The sequence below is a fragment of the Eptatretus burgeri genome, chromosome 6 (genome assembly GCF_056783735.1).
Source record: "Eptatretus burgeri isolate ZD-2024b chromosome 6, Ebu_testis_v1, whole genome shotgun sequence".
In the NCBI taxonomy this organism is placed as follows: Eukaryota; Metazoa; Chordata; class Myxini; order Myxiniformes; family Myxinidae; genus Eptatretus; species Eptatretus burgeri.
In genome coordinates this window covers 63,697,454-63,724,961 of record NC_140966.1, presented here as the reverse complement: position 1 = coordinate 63,724,961, position 27,508 = coordinate 63,697,454, and the positions used below count along the sequence as shown (strand labels likewise).

At 41.2% G+C, this 27,508-nt stretch overlaps 2 protein-coding genes across 9 annotated transcripts in view; one reads left to right on the top strand and one right to left on the bottom strand.

Moving 5' to 3' along the window:
* MOSMO (modulator of smoothened) overlaps positions 1–19,319 on the bottom strand; it is a 79,810-nt gene extending 60,491 nt beyond the window's left edge. For 4 of the 6 annotated variants that reach the window (XR_015059275.1, XR_015059276.1, XM_085885384.1 and 1 more), the window contains exons 1-3: positions 18,898–19,319; positions 14,258–14,470; positions 3,355–3,480 (exon numbers count right to left, since the gene is read on the bottom strand). Coding sequence is in view for 4 of the 6 variants with exons in the window: in XM_085885384.1 (XP_085741510.1) it covers positions 3,356–3,480; positions 14,258–14,470; positions 18,898–19,003 (444 nt within the window). In the remaining 2 variants the exon portion in view is untranslated. The other 2 variants (XM_085885383.1, XM_085885386.1) reach the window with 2 other exon arrangements.
* A 3,476-nt stretch (positions 19,320–22,795) lies between these two features.
* The window catches only part of CFAP52 (cilia and flagella associated protein 52), a 78,214-nt gene continuing 73,501 nt past the window's right edge, over positions 22,796–27,508 (top strand). Inside the window, exons 1-3 of one of the 3 annotated variants that reach the window (XM_085885377.1) lie at positions 22,796–23,064; positions 26,843–27,042; positions 27,137–27,273. In XM_085885377.1, the coding sequence (XP_085741503.1) occupies positions 23,043–23,064; positions 26,843–27,042; positions 27,137–27,273 (359 nt within the window). In that variant the 5' untranslated portion in view covers positions 22,796–23,042. Of the gene's footprint in view, positions 23,065–23,330; positions 23,502–26,842; positions 27,043–27,136; positions 27,274–27,508 lie in introns of those variants that run through there. The other 2 variants (XM_085885376.1, XM_085885378.1) reach the window with 2 other exon arrangements.

Sequence of the window (27,508 nt, the reverse complement as noted above, 5' to 3'; positions counted from 1 at the left end):
TCAGGAGGAACCTGGATAGAATTTGCATTTCAGCTGCACTCCTCCTCTACCCTCAAACCCATCCAGGCACAGCCAAGTGAGCCTTATTCAACAAAAAACAAAACGCATCAAAAAATTAAATATTCTGGCTGCCAGACCATGTGTCCGATCAAGTTGAAATTTAAAACATGAATCATCAATCACGACTAAATCATAAATGTAAAGTTTCATGTCGATTGATTAAGCGGTTCCAAAGAAAACATTATTTATTAGCGAATACAGTGAGCTTCATATTTAACGCGTGCACATGAGAGAATAGGAAACAACAACAACAACACAATACCCCTGACGATTTCGAATCCGTGTCGTTGGCTATGACCCTTTTGCTTCCGGTTTTTTTTTTTAAACGCTGTGCGGTGTATAAACACAATTGGGTTTTATTTCTATCTTGTGAATATTACTTAACGCGTGCACATGAGAGAATAGGAAACAACAGCAACAACAACACAATACCATGGCAATTTGGAATCCGTGTTGTTGGCTATGACCTTTTGCTTCCGTTTATTTTTTGTTTCCGGTTTTTGTCATGGGGAATGATGCATGCCGGAAGATAAAGGCATCGTCGGAGACATGAAAGACCCAAATAATATCAGACATGGTGTATATTTCCTCCACTGATTTTAACAAAGATATCTCCCACATCATCAAAAAATAATTTTTAATCGTGATTTACGTTATTTGATCGCTTTTCCCGAATCCAGGCCGAAGCAACCGGAAATTGCGTATACAGTTGTGAACAAGTTATAGGTAAAGTCAGAAGCGAATGTAAGAAGAATTCTATGTTCAATCTAGTATTAATTTTTCTAGATGAGATCCTATTCTTGGTGGTGTAGTTGTCGTTGTGAAGGTAATGTTGAGGTAATATTAATTTTTTTAGATGAGATCCTGTTCTAGGCGGTGTAGTTGTTGTTGTGAAGGTAATGTTAAGGAAATATTTATTTTCTTCATAGCAAAAAGACTTTAATTTGATATATTAAAGAAGCGAATGTAAGAAGAATTCTACGTTCGCTTCGAGGCTTTGCCTATTCCATATTAGCGAACGCAGTGAGCTTCATACTTTGCGCGTGCACATGAGAGAATAGGAAACAACAACAACAACACAATACCCCTAGCAATTTGGAATCCATGTCGTTGGCTCTGATCCTTTTGCTTCCGTTTTTTTTAAATGCTGTGCGGTGTATAAACACGATTGGGTTTTATTTCTATCTTGTGAATATTACTTAACACGTGCACATGAGAGAATAGGAAACAACACAATACCATGGCAATTTTGAATCCGTGTCGTTGGCTATGACCCTTTTGCTTCCGGTTTTTGTTAAGGGGGAATGATGCATGCCGGGAGATAAAGGCATCGTCAGAGACATGAAAGACCCAAATATCAGACAGGGTGTACATTTTCTCCACTGATTTTAATAAAGATATCTCCCACATCATCAAAAAATAATTTTTAATCGTGATTTACATTATTTGATCGCTGATCCCGAATCCAGGCCGAAGTAACCGGAAATTGCGTACATACAGTTGTGAACAAGTTATGAAGTCAGAAGCGAATGTAAGAAGAATTCTACGTTCAATCTAGTATTCATTTTTTTAGATGAGATCCTGTTCTCGGCGGTGTAGTTGTTGTGAAGATAATGTTGAGGTAATATTTATTTTTTTAGATGAGATCCTGTTCTAGGCGGTGTAGTTGTTGTGAAGATAATGTTGAGGTCATATTTTTTCTTTCAGATGAGATCCTGTTCTTGGTGGTGTAGTTGTTGTTGTAAAGGTAATGTTGAGGTATAATGTTGAGGTAATATTTTTTCTTTCAGATGAGATCCTGTTCTAGGTGGTGTAGTTGTTGTGAAGGTAATGTTGAGGTATAATGTTGAGGTAATATATTTTTTTTTAGATGAGATCCTGTTCGAGGTGGTGTAGTTGTTGTGAAGGTAATGTTGAGGAATTTTTTTTTTTCAGATGAGATCCTGTTCTAGGCGGTGTAGTTGTCGTTGTGAAGGTAATGTTGAGGTAATATGCAGTAGTGTTATCACTGTTATGGAAATGCACAAATAATTAATTTGATCTATAGTATACCCAATCACACCTTTATGACTAAAAAATTAACAACAAAACTTGAGTAAATACTCCCGCAGTTTTAAGTCTACCTAATTTTATTATAAAGATATCTCCTGCATCATCAAAAAATAATTTCCAATCGTGATTTACATTATTTGATCGCTGATCCCGAATCCAGGCCGAAGTAACTGGAAATTGCAGCATCGAATGGAAGAAGAATTCTACGTTCGCTTCTCGGCTTTGCCTATTCCAAATTATTTTTCTTCAATCCAATATGGCTGCCAAACCATTTGACCTGTCAATAATTCCTGAACAAAGTTGTACATCCATGGCTTGGGGAACACTTGTATGAAGTTTCCCCTCGATTTGTTGAGCCGTTCTGGAGAAGAAATTTTTTATAGGTTTTAGGGTAAATCCAATATGGCTGCCAAACCATATGACCAATGACTTGTGTGAACATTTTGTTCCTCATGGACAGGCGGTCATACGTGTAAAGTTTCGCCTCGATCTGTTCAGCCACTTCAGAGAAGATTTTTAAGATGTTTTTTTTAACAATATAGCTGCCGAATCAAGTGACTGATGACGTCATTAATTTTTTTTTTTTCTGTGGACCATTTTATCTCTAGATGACCGTCAAAAATTTTCATACTGATCAGATGTGGCATTCTACATATACAATTATGACATCATAAAAATAAAAAAATCACACTCATTCCCCATGAGGAATACTCGCCATATGCCAAGTTTCAATTTTTTCCTTGTTGCAGTTTCAGAGATACAGAGGTCCAAAGCTTTTCCATTTTTCCAATATGGCTGCCACACCATGTGACATATGATGTCATAATCATCACAAAAACATTCTACATGAGTAGTCCCTCCAATGGTGAAAATTTCAACTCAATCCGACAAGCAGATGTGGAGAAAAACGCAAAAGTTCTGTGCGGACAAACAGCCAAACAAGAAAAAGACGTCGTGCAGAGCACGACACTTGCAAAATCCATAAAACAAATTGGACCTCAAAAATAATTGGTGGTTTAATTCAGTGACCTGATATGCAAATCCTCTTCAAATTGAGTCAATGGGATGAAAAAGGAAGATTTTAGAAAAACCACCTTAGTTGTTGACCTTTGGCATATGTTGACATTTTGGTCCATGTTGACCTCAAAAATAATTGGCTGGTTGAATTCAGTGACCTGAAGTATAAATCCTCTTCAAATTTCAAGTCAATCGGATGAAAATTGAAGATTTTAGAAATCCTACCTTAGTTGGTGACCTTTGGCCGATGCTGACTTTTTGACCTTTTGACCTCAAAAACAATATGCTTCTTCCTTACGACGAACTCTGCCATGTGGTGATGTTTTGTGAAGATCAGTTTAGAATTGTGACCTGCAGGCAATAAACACAGACAGACAGAACAAGAAAAAGACGTCGTGTAGAGCACGATACTTGCAAAATCCACCCCCCTCTCAAAAGGTTGCCATGGATACATAAAATTGTCCATTTCTTTAAGATTGCAATTGACAATCATAATCAAAGCTCAGGTCAATTAGATGAAAATTGATTATTTTTCAGATTGAAATTGATGATTTTATAAGTTTGACCTTGAGTTGACATTTGACCTCAAATCGTTGCTTTCCCAATTCAGTGGTGGACTACGCAAATCCAGTCCAACTTTCAAGTTAACAGGATGTAAATTGACAATTTTTAAGTTGAAAATTGATGATTATATAAATTTGACCTTGAGTTGACCTTTTGATCTTAAAAATAGTTGGTTTCCCAATTCAGTGATGCAATATGCAAATCTTATTAAAATTGCAAGTCAATCGGATGAAAAATTATGATTTTGGAAATTTTACCTCAAGATGATGTTTGACCTCAAAATCAATCGACTTCTCAGTTGAGCCTACCTCCACAATTTGGTGAAGTTTCATGACGATCGGTTTGGAATTGTGACCTGTAGGCGATTGACAAAGACAGAGACAGACAGACAGACAGACAGACAGACAGAATAACAAAATCGACTAACCAATAAACTTGAAAAATCTTCGATTTTGCAAGTAACAAACGGACCCAAACACAAAACCCTCTCCTTCGGCAAGGATAAAAAGAACCAGTTGGGAATGGGTATCCTGCCTGTGTATACCACATACATACGTATATAGAATTGATTGTAATCCTTATCCGAGGAAAGCTGTTCACATGAAACAAGCAAGCTACCCGGTCAATTTGTTTGCAGTGCAGGAACTGCTGCCCAGACAGTAACAGTCCAAGATAGCAAGCAAGCGTGTAATCTGGTGTCAAAGAACCCCTGAGAAGACCAGACCACAAGTTACTCACAATAAAAACAAGAATTTGTAATTTGGCCGTGGTGCCGGCGATAACTCGCTTAATCTTTGCAAACGACACCATGGAATCTTTAACGTTACCAACTAATGCCGGCAGGTGGGACACCCAGTTTAACGTCTATCTGAGGGACGGCACACACATCGATGAATCACCTTGATTGTGGAACAAACAGGATGTCAGTTTATAGCTGGGTCGCTATTCCAACCCAGATTGGACAGCTTAGAGGCGAGTGTGCTTACCTCTCAGGCCATCGTGCCAGTCACAAACAGAAATCATGTATGGCAATTTTATCGGGTGTTATTAAGAGGAACTATCCATCGGGTTGGGCTTTGCAATGTTCTCGAGATAGTTTGCCCCTTCCAAAAAAAATGATTTATTGAGAAAATGTGTGAGGACGTAATTTTAACTTAGCCTTAAATAAGTTATTGGCATTGCCAACTTATAAGCAGCATGAAAACTTACACAATGACCTCATTTATGATTAAAAGATCGATTTTTAAATGAGGGAACTCAGACTTGCAACATTGTCTTTTACTGTTGCATGATTTGTGTTCATTTTTCTTTTATCTGCAACTAGATATGGTGTGCAGGTGAAGGACAAAGATGATGGGACAAATAAGACAAATAATGAGCTTCTCCTGACTCAACCTCACAGAACACCAAAATCGTGCCACTTTTTGAACATGCATACAACTCATCGATGATCAATTGTTTGTATTTTTCATTGATATAATTTCAGTGCATATTCCAAAATCATTTAAGAGGGGGTCATGAAGTGTTCCCCGACCTCATACATTGGCATGATGAGGCAGGGCAAGCCAACCATGTTTTGTTCATTAGTCATTTACTTTTAATGTCAATTGACCAACTTCATGGTCAATGCAACTTAAGACACAACTACATAAATCCTCACCTGCAATTGATAGGTGCAATCAATTATCCACAGCTGTGACTTGGACTTTATAATTGTAAATAAAAATTGACCATTTAGTCTAAGCATGAAAGACAAACAATAGTTGTTACCCTGCGTGCACGAAGCAAAAAGTGGGATTAAGCAATTGGTTCACTATGTCTGTGTCTGTCCACAAACGTAAATTTATTATTGAGGAACAACTTTATTTCAATTGAACATTATATTTTGAACATGGATTGGAACATGAATTGGAAAATGAACCTGAAGTTTAGCAGTACTTTGGCTCTGAATTTGTCCCGATCACACCTGTGCAGAGGAGTGCGCTATTTTAGGCTGTCTGACAGTCAAACAAAATTGAAAGTCTTTCAAACCGGAACTGACTGTTTTTAGCGACATCATCAAGGACACAAACAACAGGCACGAAGAACAAAGGTAACGCGTTAAATAAGGTGATGTAAAAGACGCTGCATCAACGGCTGCATAATGCCTCCCCCCCCCAAAAAAAATTCGACAACCTTTATTTTATTTCAATTTCATTATCCACTTGAACACTGCAGAACACAAATCTCCTTTTTGACACTTTAGAAAAACCTGTTTTGCATTACTTTGCCAAAATATTACAGCAATGCTGCTCGCATTCCCGGTCCATGTCCCTTTTTTTCTCAAGATTCTGCAGGGAAGGTGTTCTGTGAACTCCAGGTTTTTTTTAATGTAATTGTTTAACACTTATTGCTGACGATTTGTTACGTATCAATGAAAATTAATGGGTTAACGGTTGCATCGCTTTACCGTGACTTGCATTTAGGCCAGGTGCGAATACTTTGCATTGGAGCCACTTAGGCCGAGTGAGAAAAGGTGCGCAAGCTTGATTCTTTGTATACACCCCTTCGGGAATAGGACAACTTTTCTTTACGATAAAAAAAAAATAGAAATATAATCTTATATAACCAGAAACATAGCTTTGTAAGTTTTATAATTTCTTTACAATTACAAGATACAAACAACCCACTAAGATTAAAAATATAAAAATGAAGAGAATCAAACGTTTACATTTGATATGTTTAATCAAATGTGTGACAGGAAGAGCAAGCGCTGTACAGTACTAAATGGATAGAAGGATCACTTAACACTGAAGGGGTGAGATGACCAGCAAACCACACCCCTGGACTCAAGTGTTCTGTATTAATTGCATAAATAAACTAAAAGTGGAAAACATTTTAGTATAGAGTAAACCATTAATGTGTGGTAAATATCCCTTTGGTCGTTAATCGACTGATGGGTCACCATCCACCCTGTTAGCTTACAACCCCACTTTACCCCATCATCTCTCCTTAACCACAAACTCTTAACGCCAGCAGAAGAATGCCACGTGTCTAGGTTGTAGAGGAGCAGCAGATGTGCTGACATATTTTACAGCAGTTTTCTTGATTGACCTCGCAGGCAACAGTAAATACATTTGTACGTTTGCTCATCTGCTGTGCCCAGTAAGCAGAAGCACAAGTGACTATCTATCCAAAGTGCAGATGCCAATGTGGCATGGCAGGGAACCCAATGGAGAAAGGTGACCCAGTGGGTGATGGAAATATGATTGAATAATTAATGAGCTATGTCAACCTTTACATCGATGTCAATCCATTTTCCTTTCTTAAATTTATTTTATTTTTTAATTTTGCTTGCCCCAACCCCCACGAGAAAAAAAACAAGAAACTTCCATGGACAGCTTCATGCAGAGCCTGACAGCAACTTGGTCTCAATTCTTATTAAATCCCTGACATGGTACAGTTTTTTCCTAGGGACATTAATGTTCACTGATCCTTGTCCGGGATAAAGCCTGCTTGACCTTCAGAACACTCATAGCTCCCGTCTATGAACTCGTGGTTTACTACATCAAGCAAAATTGCTGCATCATCCTTGATGCCCTCATTAAAAATAAAATACAGCATCTGAAAGTGAAAGCATCATGCATTTATACATATGTATATATATATATATAAAATAATGTACAAATGATTGGAAATATAAAACAAAACAGAACCTGCCTGACGATTGGTTATCAATAGATTTTACACATCCAAATCCAATAATTACTATGGTGGAATCAAGGTATATGTGCCTGTCTCTTTGCAATACAGAATTGCAGGACAAACCATGCTCTTCAATTACTCAAATATTAAAGCTTATTTATTTATTCATCTCTTTTACCACACTATGCACATTCACTTTGCGAGTGCTCATATGGATAATTCTCCTCGAATATGCCATTCAGTATATCCTGTGAGCCGGGTTCTATGATCGATAAAACACATGTCGAACCTCCTCGAGAACCTTGGTGTTTTCAATGGGAATGGAATTCAGTAGCCTGGTTTGCCAAGCATTGAGCTCGTGGAAAAATAAAAAGCAAATTTGCTTGCTGTGCCAGCAATGGGGAGGGAAGCATCAATAAGTCATTTCAATTGTGCCAATATCAAACTTGAATCACGATTATAAATAACAAAGGATATGATGGAATAAAGAAGCATCATTGTTGATAAACGTGCAGCTGTAGGATGGTGGCCAGTAGCCACATCTTGCGAGGAATGTCATCAGAGGGGTGCGCCGAGGCAAAGGCGAGTGGCAACCAGGAGGCCAACGAGGGCGAAGAGAAGAGCGAGGAGAAAAAGGATGTATGAAGGCCCAACCTGCAGGCTCGTTGGCAAGCGGTAGGCTGCTCCACCAACCTGATCTGTGGAGAAGCCGGCAGGAAAGACGAGTGCGGCCAGGCAGAGCAGAGTGACTGCAACCAGGCGAACGATGCACGATATTGGTTACCTCTTCTCATAAAGTTTTACCGCAAATCCATCACTGCTCTCACCAGCATACCACTAGGTATATTCGTTGCCTGTTTGCCATGTACAAGAAAAGCATCTCGAATTACACAAGGTTACAATAAGGGACCAATAAATAAACAAACAAACAAACAAATATACTGCTGCAGATTTTACTGCAGATTGCAGTAAAAATAAAAAAACAAAGAGTGCACAAGGCATCAGCATATACAACTGCCCGAACAGTTTAACTTGTTGGAGTCGTGTCAGGACCAGTGCATACTGAGATCCAAACCTATCTATACCCATTCAAGTACAGTAAAGCCATATGTTTTTTACGTGGGTTTGGTTTACGCGGTTTCGACTTCACACAAACAATTTTCTATATACCATTCTGTTTTTGTGTGGGTCCAGTCTCGCTTTCACATGGTACTTTTCCGTTGTGGGTCGGTATTCTTCATCCTCCGCTATGGTGTAGTGTGCACTCAGAGGCGGTGCGGGTGGTAACTGAGACATGCGGTGTGTACAGTACTGTAATGTACCAATCTCCATCAACGTCAACACTGCGCTTAGTGGAATTATAATAAGTTCCTTTATTTCAAGTTATTATTGCCATGGGTGATATTTATTATGGAGTTAACGAGTCCAGTATACAGCAAATAAAGAAATGCGCAGAAAACACAAGGGGTAGTGAATGCACTGGTTTTACTCCACTCGTGAGGGTGACTCCCATAAACCACTCCAGTACATGACCCGTGAGGTTATAGGCAAGAGGACCAAGTCCAGCACTCAGCCCAACTTTTCCCATAGGCAGTAGGTCTTATTTTACAGATTTGGTTTACACGCGAGTTTCCAGGAACGTAGCCCCCGTGTAAAACAAGGGTTCACTGTAGAATTTTTTTTTTTTTTTTGGTGAGATTCAGTCTTTGTTTTACAAGATAAAAAGAAGTTTGGATTAGTAGTGGTAAGTATGCACATAAATTCTTTTTAAAAAGTAAAAAATAAAGATTTAAAAACAAAACAGAAGACTTGGTAAATAATAATTCATCAAACCTTAATGACAGGGAAAGAAGGAAACGAAGAGGAGGTTGTGAGGAAAGGAAAATGCAGAATTGTTAAAAATTCTCTCATTTTACATACACAAAATCGAGATGGTCCTTAAAAGTAGAAAGAAAAATTAACTAAAACCCCCAAAACAGTGTTTTATCTTTTAAAACAAAAAGACCGTAAATTATGGAAGACAACTGAATTAATCTGTTGGGTTGGACAACATGCCCACTTCCATGTCCTGGTTGGTAAAATGATTCTTTAATGGCCACAATTATTCCCACCTTATTGCAAGGTCGGCCAGGATAAATATTTGGCTGAAGTCTTTCACGAACCGACTGAACCTGCCTGATGTTCGACAAATAGGTGAGAGCAAGAATTTGTAATTTTTTCACTTGATAGCTCACTTACTCTTCGCGAGGGACCCTGTATGATCTTTCAAGTTCACCAACCAACGCCAGCAGACAAGACACTCAGCTTAATGTCCACGGAACAGAAACTGATGAGTCACCGTGCCTGCAAAACTCCAGGATGGCAGTTTATAGCTGGTTCAAGATTCAAACTTCAAATAGGCATCTCAGAGGCAAGTGTGCATTCCTCTCGGGCCGAAGCTATCCTGTCAGCCTATGGTATGGTTGGTAAATCCGATTCCACAAGTTTGATTTTCCAGTGGTGTGACAGAATTTAGATGTTATGCATGAAGAACAGTTTCAAATCAATGAATTAGAGGGGTTTTGTTTGTTTGTTTGTTTTTTGCATATTTTGTATAAATACTCGAAACACCTGCTCCCTATGGGAGTGGAAAGGGAGGGCAACTTTAAATTGGAAGTAGTCACCCATACTTAATATAACTTTCCCAATGCACACCCAGAGTACAACCACCATGTTTCAATGCATTTCTTCCCACAAACAAACAGACATATGTACGTTTCAACACATCCCTCCTCCTCCCCCACCCCCACCCCCCCCCCCGCTCCCACATCTTAGATAAGTCGTTTTTGTTAAGCTGTCGAGAGAATTGGCATATTTTAGAATGATTTGTACAACTTTCAGGAGTTTGATTATTTTTTTATAGATAGCATCCAGTTTTCAAGTTACTCTGTTGAAAGGTGCAATAGCAGGAATGATGATTCACCCACTTTACAATAATTCCCCACTTTAACATAAATGTTTTTTTTTTAAGTTGAAAGTGACCATCCCAACTTAGTAGAATATGTTCCCATGCACATTCACAATATAACCACCACTTTAGCTTATTTCATCCAGCAGTTTAGAAAAGCATAAAATACATCGCACATTTGGAAATTGGCCATGTAGTTTTGGATTATATAATGGTTTCATACAGATTTACTATTTTAATCCTGTAAACCGCTAGGAATTGTAATACACTCTCCCAACTAAAGCAGCGTTACATGGTAAACATTTACATAGAGAATTTGCATCTCCCCCTCCCAAACTCCGACTGATTTTTTTTTTCTTTCTTTTAATTGCCTCAAACTTTTCCAGTCATACCCCAAGACCAAAATTTCAAATCATTCTGTCCGGGAGTTTAAGAGTACCGTATTTTCCCATGTATTAACCGTGCTTTTCTATCAGTGGAAAAATGGTAAAAGTTGGGAGTGCGGTTAATGCACAGGTAGAGAGAAAAAAAATCAGTATTAAAAACAATCAATTTTTCGATGCTGAATTCCAATTGCATTTCAATAAATTTATGTTCTACATATCTCAAGCCCCGTTGGCTGCTGAATTAACACCAGGAGGTTGACTCAGCCTGTCATCCCTCCGAGGTCTGCGAAATGAGTGCCAGTGTACTGGTCCCGGTGTATGCCCCGGTTAGAATAGGTGTACCATATCCCTGTGTGTCGTAAGAGGCGACCAGGGTTGGTGTCAGGAAGGGCATCCGGCCATAAAACATTGCCTCAAGAAAAAACCAAACCCCTGCACAGCAGGGAAAAATGGCTGTAAAAACGGTCATTTTTTATTTTTTATGTTCTACATATCGGGGAACTTTTTGAACTTTTGTAACTCGATGGTATTTATAGAATACATATCCTGCGCAGTCTTGAGAATGACTTGGAATGAGCCAATTGTTGTTTTTAAAGGTTTTCATTTTTTTGCCTTGAAATCAATATGACTGCCAGACCATGCGACCGATGACGTCATCACTGTAATTTTAAAATTCTACAGGAGGAGGTGCGCCAATGATGAAAATTGTGTCCATTGGACCAACAACTGCTGAGATATTTTTCTTTCCCACTGACCGGATCAAGCGTTGCACTTGTCGAATTATAACGTCATAATGAAGGCACCGATGACATCATCATTAACACATCTTGTTCCCCATGGGGAGTACTTCACAATGAGCCATGGGTACAAAAAAATTCCATAGAGTGGTTTCGCAGCTTTAGAGGTGCAAAGTTTTTCGGTTTTTCCAAGATGGCACCTTTGCCACATGACCCTATGACATCATAATTTTGACTAAAAAATTCCACAGGAGGAGACACACCGATTTGGAAAATTTAGTGTCAATTAGACTAATAGTTGCTGTGAAAATGAATTTTTAAAATGCAGACACACGTACGGCACACGAATGGCAAACGGATGCAACCGATCGCTTAACCCTGCTTTTCGCTGCGCAAGCGCAGGGTAATTATGCAAAAGTATGCAAGTACAATTTATCTCAGTTGCACGTTTTTTCCCCATCGAGTCATGCACAATAACCCTGACATGCAGGGCCACCATCGCTACTCTTGGGCCCTGGATACAGGATACAGGAATGTCTTGGCTAAGCGTGCATGGAGTTCACTATGTCTACATGTATCGCTTGATCAGTCGGTTGGCTTCTATGCCTACTGTCATCGCGTCCCTGTCAATTCTGATTGATTGACGAACAGGAGTGAGGAATGATTTACAGGAATACCCACCTGGTCTCTCATCAAAAGAAGAATTATGGTCGGCTTCACGGTCAGCACGTTGTGAGCCTAAAGGTTCAGGCTCTCGCGATTACACACCAGCCATTACGGCACTCCACAATCAAATAATTGGACTTTGATTTGATAATTGGGCAATTACAAAACAGACATAAATGTTCCGATAATTTCCTACTTCGTTTGGATTTCAAACTTTTAATTTTGTGCTACTGAAAGTTAATGTACAAAGGTATTTAGATCCAGATCAGAAAATAAATTAACCCAAAAAGTTATTTTTTTTATATATTTTTTTGAGGGTGAAAAACAGGGGTGCGGATAATACACCGGAATATACAGTAAATAAAAGTCAAACACAATTATATGTGCACCAATATCTTGCTAGAGCATATCCCGAATCAGCGAGTTGCAAAACAGGTTTTCCCATAAGAATAGTGTTATAAATAGATGTATTCCTGAAGGATGGCAAAAACCAGGAAGTTTCCCAAAATAAAAGTTCTAAAGCATAAATTTGTGCTCATTAATGAATAAACAGTCATAATGATTCTGTTCTTGCACATGACAACTTGGCTGCTGGGTAGCTATCATTTCTTGGAAGCATGGCTGTGCTGCTGATGCAGTGCCTCTCTACCAGTACACTGGTACTCATTTTGCCAACCTCAGAAGGATGACAGGCTGAGTCAACCCCACCTGGTGTAATTCAGTGGCCAATGGGGCTCAAACTCAGGACCCTAAAATCCCAAGCCAGCCACCCCAACCACGAAGCCAATACCAGGCTTTCATAATGATTAATAGAAGTGTATCAGGTAAAACTAAAAAATGAAGCATGGCCTTGTCCACTCTCAAAACGTACAATTAAACTTGAAGGGGGAAAAAATAAAAAATAAAAATAAAAAAAACAACTTGTTTCATTTTCTTGGCCTTTGACATTTTGAATTTTTAAGCACAAAAAGTGGAGCATGAATAAAATGGCAATGAAAAGCATTTGTCACCTCGGTGAACAAAATGTAACGAACTTGAACTGTTCTCAAACATACAAAGATGGACGTGGACTCGAGGGTCCCATGTAGTCACCTGAGTCACCACGTGGTGTACAACATGTTTGTTCCATGTTTTGTAGAAGCGCATGTCTGAAGCAAGCGAGTGGACTGGGAGGTAGAGTCATGTATAATGAGCATATAAATGAAACAAGTATGTTGTGGTCTTACTGTAGTATGATGTCACTGAGCCTCCTGTTAACAAAAAAAAATTCCCATGTCTGAAGCCTGACCTACAATGTGACACCAGTCCTAAAGGATTTAAAAGTACAAATACAGAATTTAACCCTCAAAGTGCCCTCTGAAGAACAGCATACTCCACAATGAAGCACCCCTGTTGACAGTGCAAAAGTAGGGTTGGGGGGGGGAGAGGCATCTATTTAGTATCTACCTATAATTCCAGGTGTGTGTGTGTGTGTGTGTGTGTGTGTGTGTGTGTGTGTGTGTGTGTGTGTGTGTGTGTGTGTGTGTGTGTGTGTGTGTGTGTGTGTGTGTGTGTGTGTGTGTGTGTGTGTGTGTGTGTGTCTGCTGATTATCGACAACCACTGGTCCGATCTAATTGAAACTTGCCAGGTATATTGCTGGGGACCTGAGAATGTGCCTTTTCAAGGTTTGATAATAATCGGAGAAGTGGTTCCCAAGTTATGGCCATTTATTTACCAAACCAATGAAAGGACACGTTGCTGCGTAGGCATGGCCATTGGGGAAGAGATCCTCAGCCGCATTCCCCATTACGGGTTACAATGTACGGACTTCCGGATAGTGATGACTTACTGTATTCTAATAATTTCTCGATTTCTTATGCACATTTATAGATAAACACAATGCCCCAATCCAGTCGTCATTTACGAGAGCGAAGGAATGGCCTGTGTGGTTGTTTGAAAGGTTTTTTTTTATTTTTTGGGGGTTTGCATGTACGGCCACGCATATACGGGCAAGCACGCACGGGTACGTACGGGCACGTACTCGTGTATGTAAATTTGGATCAGCCAACAAACTACATGAAAAATATTTTGGGATCCCAAGTCATTTCAGGACAAACAAGCAGTTGCGAGCATCGAAGCAGAGTTGTTGGTGCACTTTACATACCAGCACCAAAAGCGACCCAACGGGCATACAGTGCAGCTCTCTGCCGCCAAAAAGCGAAAGCAGTCAGGCCACACGCGGCTGCTAGCCCCGCAACTGCGGCACCAATCATGCCGAGTGATATGGCCCAGGTAGCTGGGAGCTCTGGGGTACCACAGAGGGGCGGCCGACCGCGAATGGCAACACAGCGCTGAAGGAGACCCAACGAGATTCCGCCTGGCAGAGGGAACATCAGAGGTGCAATATATTAATAAACACAATGAATTATTACGAACAGGAATGGAAAAATAAAAACAATCGTTATCAATGACCGAAAATTAAAAACAACAACAAAAAAAAAAACACTGAGAGGCCAGATCTGCATCCAGAATGTAACCAAAATCTAATCATCTTATCTTATTCTTGTCACGTACATAACTCATCCACAACTGTGTGTGTGTGTGTGTGTGTGTGTGTGTGTGTGTGTGTGTGTGTGTGTGTGTGTGTGTGTGTGTGTGTGTGTGTGTGTGTGTGTGTGTGTGTGTGTGTGTGTGTGTGTGTGTGTGTGTGTGTGTGTGTGTGTGTGTGTGTGTGTGTGTGTGTGTGTGTGTGTGTGTGTGTGTGGCACCTGGTGATGGTTTAATCGTTAGGGTGGTGGGCTTGGGAACTTTGGATGCTGAGTTGAAATCCCACTCGGCTGTTGAATTAATACCAGGTGGGGTTGACTGCCTGTCATCCTTCTGAGGTCGGCAAAATGAGTGCCACTGTGTCAGAGTGGTGACCCATCCAGGATTGTGCCAAGGAGACTGCTTAGGCAACACCAATACTCTGCACAGAGTATGGACCCAATGTAATGTGCGCACGCACGCACATTTTTGGCCCAATGAAGAATGACTTTTAAAAATAAAATAAAAATTCAGATATGGATCTTCACCAGGATCGAATCAATTGGCCCTCGTCACACACCCAACCTCTCCACCAGGTTTCATCCGAATCCATTCATACCTTTTTTGAGATACCTTGCTTTCTGCCTTTTTTTAATTCCTCAGCTGACAATGTCGCTGGAGGCATTATGTTTTCGAGTTGTCCGTCCATGATAACTTAGGAACAACTGAAGGGATCCAAGTCAAACTTGGTACATGTATAATCAGGTAACGATAAACTGCTCAGAGTATGGGGGTCAAGAGGTTGAAGATCAAAGCGCAGAAATCCCGTAAGGTGAAAATTCTGTTACCGCACTAACCTGTGAACCAGTGATGGGATTTTGACCAAACGTGATATCATTATTTATTATTATGCAAAGATGAACTGATTACATTTTGGCATGAAGAGGTCAAAGGTCAGAGGTCATGTCAGTTAAAAATGTGATACTTGAGAACAGCTGAAGGAATTTTAATCAAAATTGGTACTACATGCATGCATAAACCTCCATCAGTGTGTCCATCCATGACAGATTATTTGTTCCTAAAAGATCAAGGGTCAGAGGTCACATTGAAACTCCTGTTAATGTGATTTGAACAAAACTAAGTGTACATGTATGTCTGTATGTATGTATGTATGTATGTATGTATGTATGCATGCAAAGATGAAATGATTCTGTTCAGTTCATCTTTGCATACAACTGATGCACGATACATATGTACAGATTCAATATTGAGGTCAAATGGTCTTGAGATTTTCGGTCAAAGTTAAAGCAAAGACTTTTAATGTGGGCCGAGGCATAATCGGTCAATGTCGTGACATCAATTTATGTCGAGTTGGCCCTATCTCTCAATGGTGGAGAATCACTTTAAAAATTTGAGAATCCAGAACTAGATCTTCACCAAAATCGAATCAAGTCGTCTGCCACACACCCAACCTATCCATCGTGATTCGTCCGAATCCGACCATAACTTTTTGAGATATACCGCTCACAGACAGACAGACAGGGGTGAAAACATAACCTCTGTCCATCTTTGGTGATGGAGGTAATCGTCATCACATGTAAAATATCTTGTAAGAGTGCAACAGTTAGATGGTGAAAAGTAATTCACTCAGAGCCGTGCATAGATGGTTCTTTTTCACGACTGGTGACTTCACTCAAGACGCGAATGTTGAAGACTCAACAGAATCCAAGACTTGAACCTTCAACTTGATAGTCATTTTTATGTTTCACTGAGAGCAGTTATATAATTGTTTTAATATGAAGAATATACAGAAGACCTCAAGACAAAGGAATAGATCAGAGCAAGTAGGAGGGAAAGACGATGCAGACGAGACTCAACACGTGCAAACATGAGACTTGAGCCAACTCCAGTCACCGACTGAGCATCCTCCATTGTGCAAAGTCCCTCTTTGCCACACCTGAACTCTTATCCACTTACAAGGCTTTCATGTGCACGTTGATGGAGAACTGCTCTCCCCTCTTAGCTGGTGCTCCTGCATCACACTTTGCTCAGCTTCACGCCATGGAAACAAAGGCCCCCAAGCCTCCAAGACTATGGGAATCTACCAACGATGAAGCTGAGTTTGTGGGCCTTTCACTTTCTCATTGCCGACAGACAGGTTGGTGGTCTTTCTGTCTTCTTACGCATCCTTTCTGATCTTGCACGCTCTACCCTCTCCTTGCTTTGTCCCCCGTAGGGCATCCACAGAGCACACATGGTCCACCAGCAACCTCCTTCTAGTGAAACTGCCAAAATCGAAGATCACTTCTCACCTCTGCATATTTGTTCCTCTTTTTCCCCCACCTGTGGAACAAACTTCCACGTTCTCTACAATCTCATTCTTCCTTCAAGGTCTTCAAGACAGCCAATCTCCACCAAGTCAGATCATCCCCGATCCAAACCTTTTTTTTTTTTTTTTTTTTTTTTACACTCATGAACCCCCTCCCCCCAAAAATTTGCAGTTTTTCCTTCCTGAGTGTTTGCTTATGAATTTATCTTATCCACAGCTGCATTCACCCCTACCCCACATCCCTGGGTGTCCGTCTCCGCTGGTTTTGTCCGTCATCGGCCCTGCTGTTTCCATTTTATCTCCCCTTCTCTTTCTGCTGTTCCTTTTGTCATGGTTTGTCCTGATCCATTCTGTGTTCTCATTCTTCCACAAGCCTTGACTGCATAAAAAAAACAACAAAACAAAAACACGAGACCCGGACCAACTCGAGGCTCAACAAACGTAAACACAAGACCCGGACCAACTCGAGGCTCAAACGTAAACACAAGACCCGGACCAACTCGAGGCTCAACAAACGTAAACACGAGACCCGGACCAACTCGAGGCTCAACAAATGTAAACACGAGACCCGGACCAACTCGAGGCTCGACAAATGTAAACACAAGACCTGGACCAACTGAGGTTCGACAAATGTAAACACGAGACCCAGACCAACTCGAGGCTCAACAAATGTAAACACAAGACCCGGACCAACTCGAGGCTCAACAAATGTAAACACGAGACCCGGACCAACTCGAGGCTCAACAAATGTAAACACAAGACCCGGACCAACTCGAGGCTCAACAAATGTAAACACAAGACCCGGACCAACTCGAGGCTCAACAAATGTAAACACGAGACCCGGACCAACTCGAGGTTCGACAAATGTAAACACGAGACCCGGACCAACTCGAGGCTCAACAAATGTAAACACGAGACCCGGACCAACTCGAGGCTCCACAAATGTAAACACGAGACCCGGACCAACTCGAGGTTCGACAAATGTAAACACAAGATCCGGACCAACTCGAGGCTCCACAAATGTAAACACGAGACCCGGACCAACTGGAGGCTCGACCAATGTAAACACGAGACCCAGACCAACTCGAGGTTCGACAAATGTAAACATGAGACCCGGACCAACTGGAGGCTCAACAAATGTAAACACAAGACCCGGACCAACTCGAGGTTCGACAAATGTAAACACGAGACCCGGACCAACTCGAGGTTTGACAAATGTAAACACAAGACCCGGACCAACTCGAGGTTCGACAAATGTAAACACGAGACCCGGACCAACTGGAGGCTCAACAAATGTAAACACAAGACCCGGACCAACTCGAGGCTCAACAAACGTAAACACAAGACCCGGACCAACTCGAGGTTTGACAAATGTAAACACGAGACCCGGACCAACTGGAGGCTCAACAAATGTAAACACGAGACCCGGACCAACTCGAGGTTCGACAAATGTAAACACAAGACCCGGACCAACTCGAGGTTCGACAAATGTAAACACGAGACCCGGACCAACTCGAGGCTCGACCAATGTAAACACGAGACCCAGACCAACTCGAGGCTCCACAAATGTAAACACAAGACCCGGACCAACTCGAGGTTTAACAAAGGTTTGCAAGACGTCTTCTCCGATATTCAGGAAGGAATAAATGTCAAATCAAAAGTTATTTTCACCCTCAATGTCGACAATGACAATACCATACAGTATTTCAAAATGATTTGTACTTTTATTTTATTTTTTTAACTACAACGCACTTTTGCCGTCTTGCTGGTTCAGGGGTTGGTTAAGCCATAAATGTGAAACTCCTGCAAGTAGCAATTATCGTTCAATCAATTTTAAAACCCGAGCCCATTCAAAACATTCCAGTGGGCATTGTTAGTCCTTTTATAAAATGTCATTGTCTCGATCATGGGGATGAACGAGCATCTCAAAGCACCCGGGAAAAGCTCACTTGGTACGTCGATAGAACGAAGCCATTCTGGATGAGCCAGGCTCGCTAGGGCAAGGGCATCCGCGACAAGAAAAAGAAGGCCAGAGACCGCCGTCAGCTTGTCCATGGCACAGAGGCCGAACGCGTATGACCCGCCCAGCACGCCAGCCGAGACCGTAGCGAGGCGCTAGGCCGCAGTGACTCCAGCAGGCCGCTGTTGCCAGGACACAATGGTGGCTGCCATGCCGACCACAACGCCTGATGTGCGTTACTTTTATGTTTAACTTTCTTATTTTGCTTTACTAATTATAAGCAGTGCCATACTCAGCGAGACGCCGACTTAACTTATCGTGATGGGAACGAATTTTCAAAGCTAAACAATGAATAACGAACTTAAAATTCATTCTTTATCAACTCAGCATCCTTCCTTCCTTCCTTCCTTCCTTCCTTTCTTCCTTCCTTCCTTCCTTCCTTCCGTCCTTCCTTCCTTCCTTCCGTCCGTCCTTCCTTCCTGCTTTGAATGTTGTTTCCTTAATTTATCCATTCAGGTGAACCAAATCTCATCAAAAACCCCTCAACAACAATATTCCGTACAGTTTGAAATGGTGTGATTATTGCTGCTGTGATATAATGTATGAAATGGTGTGATTCTTGCTACAGTAATTTGATGTACTAGTCGAGTACGTGCCCGTAAAAAAAAATTAACTAATTAATAAATAAATATTCAAACCGCGAGCAAGAAACAACAACCACACAGGCCGTTTCTTCGCTCTCGCGTGCACCTACGTGCGTGGCCCGGAAGTTCGCATGTCGCAGTTACGATTATTCGCAATTAATTTTAATGGCCAATTATTCAATTAGCGCCAACGTATTTTGCCTTTTCGCAATGTCGTCGCAAGGAAAAACAAAAAGAGAAGAGAAGAGAGAGAAAATTTTTTTTACTTCCTGGTTCGGAGCATACCAGCTCACTCTGATGTTACCGAAATTTATGCACCGTCTGATATGAAAACGATCATAACTTGGGGTATTGTGTTTATCTATAAATGCGCATAAGAAATCGAGAAATTATTAGAATACACGAAGTCATCACTCTCCGGAAGCCCGTACATTGTAACCAGTAATGGGGAACGAGGCTGAGGTTCCCTTCCCCCATCGGCCACACCCACGCAATGTGTCTTGTCATTGGTTGGTAAATAAATGGCCATAACTTGGGAAGCACTTGTCCGATTAATATCAAACCTTGAAAAGGCACATCCTCAGGTCCCCAGCAATATATCTGGCAAGTTTCAATTAGATCGGACCAGTGGTTGTCGAGAAACAGCGGTCACAGACACACAGACAGACACACAGACACACACACACACACACACACACACACACACAGACACACACACACACACAGACACACACACAGACACACACACAGACACACACACTGCTGGAATTATAGAAAGATGAAATGGTGTGATTCTTGCTGCTGTGATTAAATGTACTAGTGCATGCCCGTAGGTGCGTGCCCGTAGGTGCAAACAAACAAAAAAAGCCTTCAAACCGCGTGCCAGAAACAACCACACAGGCCGTTCCTTCGCTCTCACATGCCCGTACGTGCATGGCCATACGTGGGGAAAAAAAAGAAAAGAACAAATACTTTAAAACCGCTTGCCAGAAACAACCACACAGGCAGTTCCTTCGCTCTCGCATGCCCGTACGTGCGTGGCCGTACGTGCAAAATAAAAAATAAAAATTTCAAATGGCGAGCCAGAAACAACCACACAGGCTGTTCCTGCGCTCTCGCATGGCCGTTTCAATTAGATCGGACCAGTGGTTGTCGAGAAACAGCGGTCACAGACACACACACACACACACACACACACACACACACACACACACACACACACACACACACACACACACACACACACACACAGACACACACACACACATTGCTGGAATTATAGATAGATGCCTGGTGTTGGCTTAATGGTTAGGGTGGTGGGCTTGGGATCCCAGAATTGTTTGGGTGTGGGCTTGGGATCCCAGAATGGTTTGGGTGTGGGCTTGGGATCCCAGAATGGTTTGGGTGTGGGCTTGGGATCCCAGAATGGTTTGGGTGTGGGCTTGGGATCCTAGAATGGTTTGGGTGTGGGCTTGGGATCCCAGAATGGTTTGGGTGTGGGCTTGGGATCCCAGAATGGTTTGGGTGTGGGCTTGGGATCCTAGAATGGTTTGGGTGTGGGCTTGGGATCCCAGAATGGTTTGGGTGTGGGCTTGGGATCCTAGGATCTTGAGTTCAAATCCTCCTCAGCTGTTGAATTAATACCAGGTGGGGTTGATTCTGCCTGTCATCCTGAGGGTGGAAAAATGAGTGCCAGCTTTCTGGTATACTATGTTGGAGTGGCGACCCGTCCAGGATTTTGTCCAATAGCCAAGGAGACCGCTTAAGCAGCACCAACGCTCTGCACAGAGTATGGTCCCAATGGATGGATTTATATTGTTTTATTTTTTTTCAGATTATATCACTAATATATTAAACGAAGATGGCAAACACCAGTCAATTTATAGTGGAAGAGAGGCTGGTTGCAGTGGTGTGGTACCACCAGAGGAGAAACACAAACAGTGGTATAAACAAATCTTGTGGTTCACCCTAGAGAAGCATAAATGGAGATAGTGGGTTCCAGGGATATTGGCAGAACTGGTAGGTAGCTAAAGTATGGATGGGTGATTGTGTGTGAGGGTCTCATCAAATGATAGTGGTTTGGGTGTGTGTTGTACATTGTTCACCGAAAAATCCCTTTCACCTCCCCCCCCCTTTCTCCAAAATAAAATAGAAAAATGAACAAACACACAAACAATTTTTTCCCCATTTTTAGGTCCTCGTGGAGGATCTCTAAGTCTAACTCACATTGGTGTTCTTCATCTTCTTCTTGTGGACTTTTTTGTTTCACAGCCTACAGTTTTCATCGAAACTTCTTGAAACTTGGCATATATATGTAAAAATACCCCGCGCAGACAGTAACCATCTCCGATTTTGAAAATTCCTCCTAGAAAAAAAGTTATGACGTCAAAATATCTCCGCTAATGGAAATCGCCGAAAAAATTATCTCCGAAACTAGGCAAGCTTTTTGAATTCTGTTTGCGGCAATCGAACAGGGTATTAGCAGAGATGAATTACCGCACATATGATACATCACTATGACGTCATATCATTTTTTTATGACGTCATTCCTATTTTTTGACTTTTTTTTGTTTCACAACTCAGAGTTTTCATCGGATCTTCGTGAAACTTGCCATATATATGCAGAAAGCCCATGCGCAGGCAGTAACCATCTCCGATTTTGGAAATTCTTCCTCGAAAACAAGATGACGTCATAATATCGCCGCAAATGGAAATCGCCTGTACCATTATCTCCGAAACTCGGCAAGCTGTTTGAATTTTGTTTGCGGGAATCAAGCCGGGCATGAGCACAGATAATTTATCGCAAACCTGATACATCACAATGACGTCATATTCGTTTTATGACGTCATCATTAAGAGGACGAGGATCTTTGCTCATTTGAGCTTGTTGAGTATTTGGGTGCTGATGTTGTCTGAGCAGTAACTTTGGAGGAGTGAATGTCGAGAGACTGGAGGAATGTCTACCTTGGCTGGAAGGAAGTAGACATGCTGTTTGTTGGATGTTTTCAGTGAGGAGATGTGCGATGGTCGCAATAATTTGGACGTTGGCAATTTCTGTAGACAGTTATACGTTTGGAGCGGTGTATAAGAAGTAGTAATTTATACTATAGCTTCCCTGATGCCTGTTTTGATGTTTGTATTCTCGTGATGTTTTAAAAAAATCAATCCTGAAAACAGGTGTGAGTGAGGAAAATTAAGTCGAAAAAATACGCATCGGCGTTACTCGTTTAATCATACGTCACGAAATTCGATCGACAGATGGCTCCTTCAGTCAACACATCGACTCTTTAGTATATGCTAATACCCAGGACTAAAAATGTTTTTGATCTTGTCTAAATTATTTTTATTGTTATTTCTCCCTCAGTTTTGCTGGATAAGCTCCATAAAATTATTGTGGTTTAAAAAATATGAAGGTTCATTTTGGAGGTGGTGAACCAGCCTTGCTGAATCCATACGGCGACTATACTCCACGAGCTGCAAAACTGCTAACATGCACCAATACTTCATTGACGGTGAGCTTTTATGATGTCTTTCACATCAATCTCTCTTCGGGTTAATATCAGCAGAAGAAGACTGAAAGTTCCTTGAAAATGAGATTACCAACGGCAAATGTTTCACTTCCAAAGTGGCGCCGCATGTATCAAATTTCAACTTAAAAGAGTTATAAGCGATGAATAAAAAAAAACAGTTAATATACTGCACTGGTGATATAAATAAAATGAAAGTTAAAAAAAAAACAAAAAAAAAATGCTCATCGACATTACATTTGTGCCTCGCGTGTTGTCAAGGGAATTGTTGCCATGGTAACGGTTCGCTGCGCCAACGACTTATCCTGTCTATTGACTCTTCGGAATATTAAATAACAGCCGAAAAACGAAGATCGATATGGCGGGAGAAAGAGGAGGCGGAACGAAGCAATTGAAGCTTGAAGGCGCCAGTGGGTTCAACGGTAAACATGACTGTTGCCTGTGGACAATATTTGTATGGCACATCCATTTATTACGTACGCAAATATGGTGGTTTACCCCCCCCCCCCCGTCCCCCCCTCACTCTATGTCTATGCCCAAAATGATTTCCCTTCCCTCTCCACTACCAACTTAACGAATAACACGCTTCCTTTGTCTTAATTGTTCATTCTCGATTGATGAAAATGTATTTCCCACCCCACACACAGCATACAGAGTACGTAATAAATAAATAGCCTCGAACACTGGCTTTTGCACTCCGTCACTTTCATTAACTAGCAATTTAAAATTAATTAAGAGCAAGTCTGAAGACGACGATGGTTCACGAGCGGTATTTGACGATGTGGATTGTTTCACAAGTCAAGGATGAGACAATGTGATAATGTTTGACCAAGTTATAAAAATGATCAACATGATGTGGTACGAGTGACAGGTTATTCGCCGCAAAATGACGAAAACCCGGTTTCGTTCAACAAATTTGAAAATTTGACCTTTATAGCCTTTAAAGGTCAAAGGTCAAGGATTATGGCCTTTGGTGCAAAACTTCCTCTGGAACATTCCTGGAACAATATAACATCATTTCGGCTAGATGGCATTTCGCACTCCTCGGATTATCTTGGTTGGATAAGTGTCCCCTTATAATAGTACTTCCATTCTAATAGTACGCACCCACATTCTAATACAACTTTCCTCAAAGACTTACTCCCATTCTAATAGCACGTACACAAACAAGCCTGATGTTTCTAAGTGGTTAGGGTGGCTAGGCTGGGAATCTTAATGTCATGAGTTCAAGCACCGTTGGCTGCTGAATTAACACCAGATGGGGTTGACTCAGCCTGTCATCCTTCTGAGGTCAGTGAAATGAGTACCAGTATACTGGTAATAGAGGACACTGCATCAGTGGCACAGCTGTGCCCACAGAAAATGACGCAACCAGCTGCTCCAGGGTGCGTATGATAGCTCGCTAGTTCAGGAACGAATATTATTGGTGACTTACTTGCACTTATTAATATGCAAGTTTTGCAATGACGTATAAATGCAAGATGAGGCCTTTTGCACATGCACTGTGTGTGTGTGTGTGTGTGTGTGTGTGTGTGTGTGTGTGTGTGTGTGTGTGTGTGTGTGTGTGTGTGTGTGTGTGTGTGTGTGTGTGTGTGTGTGTGTGTTTACACTGACTCAGTTTGGTGGGCACTTTTAACCTGCCGTTACAAGCAGGAGATCATGATTGAATTTGTCTTTTACACATAATTTTCAGCATTCAGATGAAAGAGTGGCAATTTCAAAATGGTGAACCATAATAATAATTTTTCTGTTCCTGAATGTAGGAAATACAAGAAACATCGGTGGATGAGACTGAGAGGTGTTGATTTCCTATAATTTCCTGAACATTCTTACAATTAGCGGCACAGTGGATGTTGTCGTGGCAGCTTTGGCCGCCTCAAGACAGAAAAACATTCGGTTCAATTCAAGCTGTTTATTCAGCAGTAAATATCAGACAGACTCGTGTGAGGAAGCCGAGCCTGGAGCAGTGTCTCAGGCACAACCTTAACGATACATAGCATATTACAAGAGTATACGTGATCCCTGCAGGGCATGGTTAATACATCAAAATTAATTCACTGAACAAAGAGAGGCCTCTTGGAGAAACAACAGATGGAACTTTGTCAGGTTAAAAAAAAATCACAAACACAGGATGAAAAACGGTCTGTTATCGGAGCTTGCTTATTGCTCCGGTGAAAGAGTAATTTATTCCTTGCTGCTCATCTGGAAAGAGATAAGGTTTTTACGACTACAGAGGAATGTGTGTATTCTACCTCCCTACTAGTTTGGTCAGCATGTATTTATGAAATTTTTTTTCTCAAAGCACTAACTGAAGCTAATTGGCATTTTACCTCATTATAAATTCAATTAATAATTTAGTTTCTCATAATGTGTACAAAAAAACACACACACATGCTTCAACTTTTAGCAATAGATACAAAATCTAGCATAATTTATCTTGTGGTGAAAATCCAAGCAAACAATATATTTGTAACAGCCCTCCCAGCTGCCGTAGCTCCCACCTCCACCCACCCCTCCAAACATGATTAATAGTAAATACCATCTTTTTAAACTTATCCTGCACATTCAAAAGCCCGAGATATGTCCTTTCCATTAGTGTTCAGAAGCAACTAATCCAGATAAACAGTCCATTCACTGGTAGAGATCCATCGGGTGTTTCTACCCGGGTCTTGCACTGGTCCACATGGTCAGGAGTTTGCAGTTCGGGCAGCTTCCTGTTCGGCGAGCTGAGAAAGTTATCAAAGTCCTTCATTAATGCTGCGGCAAAGCCCTTTCTCTCGCGTACTTTTCCACGTATTTTCAGCTTATTTTGGAACCTTTGTGAGTCATTTTAACAAACAATACTTATCTCCAATACACAATATACTTTCTGATTCCCTGAACACCGACATTTTCTGGGGTGTGTGCACATGCTGCTGAGCATTCTGAGGTGGAATACGTCATTTTGAAAATGCTTTATTGTAATTAGCCTCACTCAAAAGGGACAGGGTATCGGTGTGTGTGTGTGTGTGTGTGTGTGTGTGTGTGTGTGTGTGTGTGTGTGTGTGTGTGTGTGTGTGTATCGATTTCAATTTGACACACCCCGGCAAAGCTTTACATTGTTAAATACTCTCTATTGTTAAAATTGCTGCTCATTTATTCATGGTACAGGGCTGCCACTCGCAGAGAGCTTGGTCCTTTAAGACCGGCTGAAGACAGCACTGCTCGTCAATGTTCACAATTTTTCATGTTCCCTGTGCAGCGCAATGCAGTACTGTACTGTTTATCAAAAAGCATGAAATAATTGTCAAAAGTAATCATGTAATTCCAACCTGAAACAAAACTGGTTTCAAAAACTGGAGATTATGATATCAGATCAACATGAAAATATTTACATTACTTCTTTTAATGCAAAAATTGACCATTAATTCCTGGCAACCATGCAACGTTGTGAATTTCCCACCAATTATTGTGAGGATAATCATGTGTTGCCTTTGTAATCCACAAGTCTTGTGCATTTCTTCTTGCTATTTTTAACCTGACTAATTTCTCTGAATGTATTCATTGCAAAAACAGCAGTGCTTCGTCTTCATGAGAAAAATCCTTCATCCCTTCACCTGACAACCCCCCAGCCCCCAGTGAAATGAAGTAGATGGACTGATACATTAAATTAGTGTGATATTGATACAGTGCAGGCATAATGGGCCGAATGGCTTCCTCCATCATCAAAGTTCCTTGAATATCCTGGTATATATTGACACTCTCCCAATCTCTCCAATCTCAGGTAAAGTTCCCAGTGGGTTGATTGCACACCCTGGTGGTGAACACATAGTGTTCCCATTAGGTTGCATCATCGTCATACAAGAGTTGGGCAGTGGGAAGCAGAATTTCCTACATGGACATTCCAACTCTGTTTCGTGTCTTTGTTGTTCTCGATCGGGGTATCTTTTGGCATCTGGACAACTCACACGCATGGGTTTCAAGGTGATGGATGAGTTCATCCGTTTCAATAATGTTACGTTTCTTGATATTTGTTACACCGATGTGCCTTACCTCGTGCCTGTTTATCATCTTGCAGGCAGATATTATCTTATGGAAATTTTCAGAACAGAAGATACATTTTCGGCTGTCTCTTCATAAGGTGAAGGTTCAAAGCATTGCCTTCTCACCCAACGAGCTCTATTTGGTATCCCTTGGTGGACAAGATGACGGCAGGTTTGTCAGAATGAGGATTTTGCAAAATACCACATCAAATTGAGTAGTTGTTCAAATTTAAGTCAAAACGATGTTTGTTGTTTCAAAAAAAAAATATATATATATATATATATATGTTGTTCATCTTTCGGCTGCTCCCGTTAGGGGTCGCCACAGCGGATCATCCGTTATGATCCGCATACTGATTTGGCACAGGTTTTACGCCGGATGCCCTTCCTGACGCAACCCTGGTCGC